General features: G+C 42.4%; 1 protein-coding gene across 1 annotated transcript in view; it reads right to left on the bottom strand.

Moving 5' to 3' along the window:
* Window positions 1-1,323: 1,323 nt before the first annotated feature.
* LOC122555684 (alpha-1,4-N-acetylglucosaminyltransferase-like) overlaps window positions 1,324-9,201 on the bottom strand; it is a 34,593-nt gene continuing 26,715 nt past the window's right edge. Inside the window, exons 2-3 of the mRNA XM_043701698.1 lie at window positions 7,492-7,997; window positions 1,324-2,502 (exon numbers count right to left, since the gene is read on the bottom strand). Coding sequence (XP_043557633.1) covers window positions 1,912-2,502; window positions 7,492-7,971 — 1,071 coding nt within the window. The 5' untranslated portion in view covers window positions 7,972-7,997 and the 3' untranslated portion in view covers window positions 1,324-1,911. The remainder of the gene's footprint in view (window positions 2,503-7,491; window positions 7,998-9,201) is intronic.

Raw genomic sequence — 9,201 nt, 5'->3', positions numbered from 1 at the left:
GTGGTTTAACATCTCTTCCAAAAGACAGCATCTCTGACAGTGCTGCACCCCCTCAGGGCCATGTGGAGCATCTGCCAGGAATACACACTCATTCCCTGGGATAGGGGCTCAAGCCTATAATCATTATCCAGAGACAGGAGTTCTCCCATTGAGCACTGCTGACACCACGTTCTGGTGTTGGCCTGGACACTGTCCAATCACACGTGAGTGGTCCCAGCTCTGTCTGAAGAGTTGGTCTTCTCAGACAATATGTCCCTCCAAAGCTGAGAGTGTTGAAATGTCCCCTATGGTAATCCCCTTCCCACTCCTCCAGGCTGATGTATCCATGGATATAGGACAGACAGTGTGTTTGATTACTTACCCCTCCTTGCAGGACATCATTACAAGGACATGGATACAGTGGGGTCCAGGGCCCAGTCAGGTCACTGTCACTCCCCCTAATCTCATGCTTAATGACCTACACTGTCTCTTGTCCAGCACCCCCTAAAAATGAACTTCTTCTGTTTTCACTCCCCTATGGCTTTGCTCTCCGTACCACTACAACCTCCTGCTGCACCGAAACCTTCCGGGGAATCCGTGCTTATCCTTTCTGACCTCTTCCACGTCTCTGATTGGAACTGCCCTGCCATTGGAGACCAAGCCTTTAGCTGCTCTGGAATTCCTGCAGTATTCCTCACTGTCACTCTTACTGGCTCTGGTCCTTGAAGACACTTGTTTAAATCTATTTCTTTCTGGACTGGTCTTAATATCTCCTTATGGGGTTTGGTGTCAAGGTTTGTTTGATTTTGCTCCAGTGAAGAACCTCGTGCAGTTTTTAATTTGGTTGAATCTCTCCATAAATGCAAGTTGTTGTTGTTTGTCTTGTCTTATTTTGGTATTTTTCACCTTAACGCCAGTTCAGTGGGTAATGGAGGAGAGTCAAGGAACATTAGTCAGACCCTGGCCCCCAAGAGCTCTGCAGGAACGTCCTGTGTTCAGTCCAAATCTTCCAGATTGTGTGATTGGTGGTGGTTTGGGAGTGAAGGGGACAGACAGGAACATAAGGTCCCTGGGAAACACCCAGTGATTGCTGCATCAGAGAACTGCCCTTTAAGAAAAACATGTGGGAAATATTAACTTTCAGCTCGAACCTGCTCACTTAATCCAGCACAGAGGTGAATAAAATCAACAACAAATTCAACCCTTTCCAAACCAGGTTACTGTGTCAAAATCATCAGCAGAGATTTTTATGTACACACTCCATCTAGAATATTGAAACCCTGCAGCGATTTAAAAATAGATCTATCTTGTTCTAACAGATTAATCAAAGTACATAAGGAGGAATCAAACTTTTACATCAGTTTTATGATCCATCAGGAAACAGAAATAAACTGTGAATGATTTCAACAAAAATAAACGATCAAGATATACATGATTAAAATATACTTACAAAAAATATCTTACAAAGAATATATCAGATCAAAGTGACTTTCAGATTCCGTTTTCAGTGTCAGCTATAAAATTATTGTGCATATAGGCAGCATCACTAACATTAAAACCCTCACTAACCAGAGACAGGGTGATGGGGAACACAATGATTGAGAGAAAGAAAAAAGATTCCAGAAATATCCCTAGGATCTTAAAATATGGAGGATGAATGATTAATTATCCCTGATCCGAATGCAGTAATCCCAGTTCCCAATTTTCCCCCTACATCTCTCCCACCTTCCTATAGGACAGCTAGTTGCATGGAAACCCGTTCCTCACCATGACCCAGCTGCCTCACAGAGAGCAGAAAGATACAGGGAAAGGTACAATGAGGTGGAGCCAACTGGGACCATTTGGTACCAGCCAATGATCAGTTTGATTAACAATAATTTTGCCATTATTAATTTTCAATAGAAATTTTACACATCATCACTCAAATAAACGTTAATTTGACAGAGTTCCATATGTGCTTGGACAATATTTCTGGTAGAAATATTCTATTAATGATTGGCTTCCTTTAATATCATATTTCTGACGACCACTCAGAAAATTCCAGACATGGACTGCATTTGACTTTGAGAATTCCTTTTCGACAGCATCATTATTATTGTTCCATCTGTATTTTTCAAAATACTGTTTCCAATCTGTGTGTGGGATTGGGTAGAACAAGTAGTTGGGCACGTACCCAATCCCTTTGCATTCTTTGTTAAGAAATTGATCGAGAAGATCAGTCCCACACCACTTCTGCAAGTTTTTGGTTATCAGTGTCGGACCCTGTTGGCCCCAAACTGCTCCATTATATTTCTCAACAAAATCAGTCAGGCAGTTCTCCAAAAAGGGATGAGAACGGTTAAATCCCAAAATTCCGTTACTCGCATAGTTTGCTGACTGTGCAACAATGAAGTTTTGGAACTCCAAGGGTTTGAGTGAAATGGTATCTGTGTCCAGATAGATGCCTCCATACTTCCACAGCAAGGCTAGCCGACAGCCATCAGAGAGCACATGAATCCAATATTCTTCCTTGCTGGGATCTACCTGTAACAGAATAAAAGGTTTAATCATTGATTTAAATGATATTTAAATGAAATTTAAAATTTGATATTTTAAATGATCCTTCTCTCCAAATGCAGTCCGCTCCCTCCACACAATACTCATTGGTTGAGCACTAATTCCTGAGAGCACTTTGTAATGGGCTGCAAGGTGGGTCTTGAGGAGACAGGAACCTGGGCTGGTTCACTCTTAAAGCTGCACACTCTTTCAATGGAGAAAAGCTGCAGCCTCTTTCCCCATTGCCCCCAGCACAGTCTCCAACTTCAACCACAAGAGCCAGAGTCCTGGGAACTACACCACAGCCACACGTCAAATGAAGCATTGAAACATACTCAAAAACAACCCTTCGTGTCTTCAACTCGAGAGATTATTTCTGAATACATTCCTTACACTGTTCTGTGGCTCGTGCTGAAATATTGACGTGCAAAAGAAGTACAGATCTGTTTGAAATTGAAATGTGAGTGATCACAAGACTGAGTCACTGGATGAGTTGTATGTCACATGCTCAATCACTCAGCCTGCTTTCATGCATCTGTCTACCTTGGGGATATATCGTAAGTCACAAGAGACAACAGAGATGTTCAGGTACAAACTGATAGTTTTATAACTATAAAGTTTGGAGTTTCCCATGGAGACCAATGCTTGGAAAACAATATTCAAACTGAAAGGATCAAGCTTTCATATTGTAAGACACTTACTGTAACAAATAATTGGAAGTACTATTCATGGAACAAATCTTTGATGACAAATTATACTTTAAAAACACAGAATAGAATAGTATCTCTTCATTTCCTTGACCCAACGGAAAATAAAACTACCCATTGTCCTTTGTGTGCAGATTTTAAAGATTAGTGAGTTTTGAGGAGATTTGTAGCTCAGATTGAGGTTCTGGATGTCGGTTTGCTCGCTGAGCTGGAAGGTTCGTTTTCAGACATTTCTTCAACATACTAGGTAACATCGTCAGTGAGTCTTCGAATGAAGCACTGGTGATGTAGCCCGCTTTCTATTTACGTGTTTGGGTTTCCATGGTTTGGTGATGTCATTTCCTGTGGTGACATCATTTCTGACAGTGATGTCATTTCCTGTTCTTTTTCTCAGGGGGGTGGTAAATAGGATCCAATTCAATGTGTTTGTTGATAGAGTTCTGGTTGGAATGCCATGCTTCTAGAATTCTCATACGTGTCTCTGTTTGGCTTGTCCTCGGATGGGGATGTGTTGTCCCACTAAAAGGGGTGTCCTTTCTCATCTATATGTAAGGATACTAGTGAGAGTGGGTCATGTGGTCATGTATCCTGGTGGCTAGTTTTTGGCCTGTTTGTTACAGTTCTTGCAAGGTATTTTGTAGATGACATTAGTTTTGCTTGTTGTCTGTATAGGGTCTTTCAAGTTTGTTTGCTGCTGTTTTAGTGTGTTGGTGGGTTTGTGGGCTACCATGATGCCAAGGGGTCTGAGTAGTCTGGCAGTCATTTCAAAGATATCTTTGATGTAGGGGAGAGTGGCTAGGGTTTCTGGGCGTGTTTTGCCTGCTTTTTGGGGTTTGTTGCTGAGAAATTGGTGGACTATGTTCATTAGGTACCCGTTCTTTTTGAATACAATGTAGAAGTGATTTTCCTCTGTTCTATGTAGTTCCTCTGTGCTGCATTGTCTGGCGGCTCATTGAAATAATGTTCTAATGCAAATAAGCAGACAAAACATGTCCAGAAACCCTAGCCACGCTCCCCTACATCAATGACATCTCGGAAATGACTGCCAGACTACTCAGAACTCGTGGCATCATGATCCCATTGACCACCTCCTGAGAAAAAGAACAGGAATTAACTTCACCATAGGAAATTATGTCACCACAGGAAATGACAATACCAACCGAAGGATACCCAAACATGGAAATAGAAAGTGGGCTACACCACCACTGCTTCATACGGTGGCTCACTGATGGTGTTACCTAGTATGGTGATGAAACATCTGAAACAAAATCTTCCAGCTCAGTGAACAAACCTACATCCAGACTTTCAATATTCCAATATCAAACCAAAATTATTCTTAGTTCCCAAAGCAGCTGATTTTTGTTCATTTCTTTTCCAAGACTGGTAACATTAAAGATGAGAACTATTTTTCCCAGTGAGATTTTCATTTTTGCCCCAGAGAGCCACCCTCTAGCTGAAGCTAAGTGACAGTAGGTATAGGACAGATGTTAGGGGTAGGTTCTTTACTCAGCGAGTCGTGAGTTCATGGAATGCCCTGCCAGTAGCAGTGGTGGACTCTCCCTCATTATGGGCATTTAAGCGGGCATTGGATAGGCATATGGAGGATAGTGGGCTAGTGTAGGTTAGGTGGGCTTGGATCAGCGCAACATCGAGGGCCGAAGGGCCTGTACTGCGCTGTATTCGTCCATGTTCTATGTTCTAACTCACTGGAGGAGGTGGTTCCACAAATATCCCTATCCCCAATGATGGAGGAGCCTAGCAACTCAGTGTAAAAGAAAATACTGAAGCATTTGAAACAAACTTCAGCGATCTTCAGCTAAATTCAACCAGAAATTCCAAGGGGATGATCCATTTTGGCCTCCTCCAGTGGCCCCTTGCTTCACAGATATTCAACCAATCCGATTCACTCCACGTGATATTAAGAAGCAGCAGGAGGTACGGGATGCTGTAATGGTTATGGGCACTGACAACATTCCCACAATAGTACTGAAGACCTGTGCTCCAGAATTTGTTGCTCCCTGAGCTAAGCTGTCCAGTCCAGCTGCAACATTGGTATTTACCTGACAATGTGGAAAATTGCCCAGGTAGGATCATTAACAAAAACAGGACAAATCCAACCTGGTCAAACCTACTCCATCAGTCTATTCTCGACCTTCAGTAAAGTGATGTCAGGTGTGTTGCTGGAAAAGCACCGTAGGTCAGGCAGCATCCGAGGAGCAGGAAAATTCCTCATGAAGGGCTCTGGCCCAAAACGCGATTTTCTTGCTCCTCGGATGTTGCCTGACCTGCTGTACTTTTCCAGCAACATATTCTCAACTCTGATCTCCAGCATTTGCAGACTTCACTGTCTCCAAAATGATGGCAGGTGTCAGTAACAGTGCTATTAAACAGTACCTGCTCAGCAATATCCTGCTCGGTGACAGCCAGTTTGGGTTCCACCAGGGTCACTCAGCTCCTGACTTCATCACACCCTTTTTTTGAAACATGGACAACAGAGCTCATTTCCAGAGGTGCAGTGGGAGTGACAGTCCCTGACATCAAGGTGGAATTCCACTGAGTGTGGCCTCAAGGAACCCAACCAAAACAGGGATCAATGGGAATCAGGGACTACACCCCTACCTCCCCACTGGTCAGAGTCATACCTGGAACACAGGAAGATGGTTATGGTTGTTTGAAGTCACTTGTCTCAGTTCCAGGGCAACTCTTTAGCAGTTTTTCAGGGTAATGTCCTGGGCCCAAGCATTTTCAGCTGCTTCATCAATGACATTCTCAAAATCATAAGGTCAGTAATGGGAATGTTCATCAATGATTGCATTGTGTTCAGAACAATTCATAACACCTCAGATAATGAAGAAATCCATGGTCAAAAGCTGCAAGACCTGGACAATATTCAGTCTTTTGTTGAAAGCAACATTCACACCACACAAATGTTTGCCAATGACCATCTCCAATAAGAGACAATCTAACCACCATCCCTTGATATGCAGTGGTGTTACCATCGCTGAATCCCCTACTATCAATATCCTAGGGATCGGCCAATGGTGTGAAATTGCTCCTGGCTGCATTTCCAAGCCTCTCACGTTTTACAGCAGGGGGTAAGAAGCCAGTGTTTTGTCAGATTTACAGAAGCTGAGAGAGTCTGGAGTCAATCGTCTATCCGCAGTATCACTCGCAGCAGGAGGGCTATCTCCAGGTGAACATCTTCCAGGTGTAAACCTGCCAAGCTTGAGGAACTGTTGGAAATGCTCCATATTACATGGGAAAGGGAAGTGGCATCAGAGCTCATCTTAGGACATGGTCATTGTGTTCCCAGGGAGAAAGAGTGAGGCTGAGAGATAAACCAGACAAATGGGATGGAATTCAATGGAGGCAGAGCAGGAACCTCCTGAGATGTCCGAAATAATCCTGATGGTTTTACAGGGAAAGATATCAATAATGGAGATAGCAGTGGTAACTTCCACAAGGAAGATCATGGGGAAAGTCACTGCATTGTGGTATAGCCAGATGGGAAACAGTCTCTACAGACAGAGTTAAATAGAAATTCTGATTGTACAAGAGGCAATGTTTCTTGCAGCCACATCTGGCACCCAAATGGTATTTGTTTTTGCCAATTTGTATTCACTGAACTGACAGAGTCTCAAGCCCTCTCTCAATCATGAACTGACTGCAGACTTTGACTCTGTGTTCAACTGATAAAGAAAAGATTTGTTCATGGTTATCCTCCAGCTCTGTAACAGAGATTAACTAGTGAAGTCACCAAATAAAACTGCTGCCAGCCTCCTGGGAATGGTTTCTTGACATCTCCAGTCTAAGCCTCACCCTCTGGGCTTAAATGCATGAAATCATTTCAACATTGTACAGGTGTGAAATTAACTGGTATTTACAGACAATCCCCATTTTCTCAAAATAACATGCAAGAAACACAAAGCAAAATGTTAATCTAAGTTTTGCTGGATAAGGATTGAATTAATATTCACTGGGAAGTTTCCAAATTAATATCCCCATTCACAAATGAATAAAGTGCAGACTGAATAATTGAGATAAATTCTGATTTTGAAGAAGAAACTAATTCCGGTTTTCTTTCGGATTCTGCAAATGATTTGTCTGGACCCGAAACTGAACTTCAATCCAAAACCCACAGGACTTCCAATTCAGCACGATCTGTCATTGTATACACATCGAAACTGGGATTCAGCTTGTCAGTAAAGTTAATTGTTTCATTTGTCAGATTGATGTCGAAAAGCAAGTTTAACCATACACAGTTCCTTACCTTCTCATACCATCCAGCCAAGGGCGTGTTGTTGAACAATTCTTCAGGATTCAAGGGCAAGATGATGACATTCTTGAATGAAGAAAGCAGAGGGATGCCTTTGTACTCAGGTTCCCGATACGCAGATACGTTCCCAGTGAATGCTTTCATGAAGAAATAAACAGGTTTGTTTGGGTTTAGTCTAGCTGCTGATTCGATGCTGCACATGACCAATGGGGAAGGGTTTAGTTCAGTGGAGGTCTGTAAAAAAATAATTCCAGGCTCTGTGGTTGGGTGTGGGCCTTTCATAATCATTGTGTTTGCAGGGGAGACCTGGCCAGATAGCACCCATTTCAGTTGGCCGGCATAGATTTGCCACTTTTTTCTAAAATCAGGTAAGTTGAAGTATCTTTTATTCAAAGAAGAATTTAACAAAGTGTGGGTGACAATGACAGTTACTGAAATAAGGAAAATTATGAATGTTTTGTGACTCCTCATCATGACTGAAGATTGTTGTTTGATGATTCCTATGAAAAGAAAGGATGATTAACGTGAAAATAGAACAGTCCCTTTATATTATTTACAACTATACCTGTGCCAACACCAATTATGAGGTCAAATGCCAAGCATTAGTCACTGGAAATTGAAATAATAATAGAAAATGCTGGAACTACTCAGCAGGTCTGGTAGCATCAGTGGAGGGACAGGCAGAGCTAATGGGTGGAACATCCATTAGACAAGGTTATGGTGCATCAGAAACCCATCACCTCTCGTCTCCACCACTGACAATCTGGGAGGTAAGGCCTAAGCTCATCTTTGCCACTCAGTTGACCCCCTCAAATTGGCAAATTAATAACTACCATGAGAACACTTCATGGCCTATTCCCAACTGGGCTGCAATTCTCTCAGTTGCAGGAGAAGACACTTAATGGGAAGATCAATGTAATCAAACTTTCAGTTGTGCGCTGTACCCTTGGTCTACACTCATTTGTGGTCAGATTGGACATAGAAAAGGGTTGGGTTGGGATGGTGGGGGGAGGTGGAATGGAGGGGAGTGTCAGTCTGAGAGCCACACCCACTCTGAGCCACAGTGTCACAGAGGTCAACAGCATGAGAAAAGGCCCTTCGATCCAACTTATACATGTTGTCCAGTTTTCATAATTAATCTTGTCCCATTTGCCTGCATTTGGTCTGTGTCCCTCCATACCTATCCCATCCATGTACATGTCCAAATGCTTCTTAAATTACAAAATTGGTTTCACTTCCTTCACTACCTCTGTCAGCCTGTTCCAGACACTCACCAAGCTCTGTGTGATAAGTTGCCTCTCTGGACCCTCTGTCACCTTAAATCAATGGCTTCTTGTTTTAGACTCCCAAACCACAGGGAAAGGCTGATGGCTATCTACCTTATTTATGCCTCTCATGATTTTATAGACTCCTATAAGGTGACCCCTCAGTCTCCTCAGCTTCAAGGAAAAAGTCCCAGTGTATCTAACCTCTCAAACCTTCCAATCCTGGTAAACCTTTTTTGCACTCTTTCGAGTTTATTAATATCCTTTTGTTACAATACAAAGTAAACTCTCCTATCTAATTTAAAACTTGCAACACAGAAAAGACTTCTCCTGTACAATAATTTGTGAACATTCGATAGGGCAAGAGCTAGTTTAAGAAAAATTACCAGCTTTACTTCTTAAAGTATAACAGAGAATAATTAATTAACAGCTATTTACA

The sequence above is a fragment of the Chiloscyllium plagiosum genome, chromosome 13, assembly GCF_004010195.1.
Source record: "Chiloscyllium plagiosum isolate BGI_BamShark_2017 chromosome 13, ASM401019v2, whole genome shotgun sequence".
NCBI classification, from domain to species: domain Eukaryota; kingdom Metazoa; phylum Chordata; class Chondrichthyes; order Orectolobiformes; family Hemiscylliidae; genus Chiloscyllium; species Chiloscyllium plagiosum.
The sequence above is the reverse complement of the archived record's forward strand: the minus strand, read 5'-3'. Positions and strand labels throughout refer to the sequence as shown.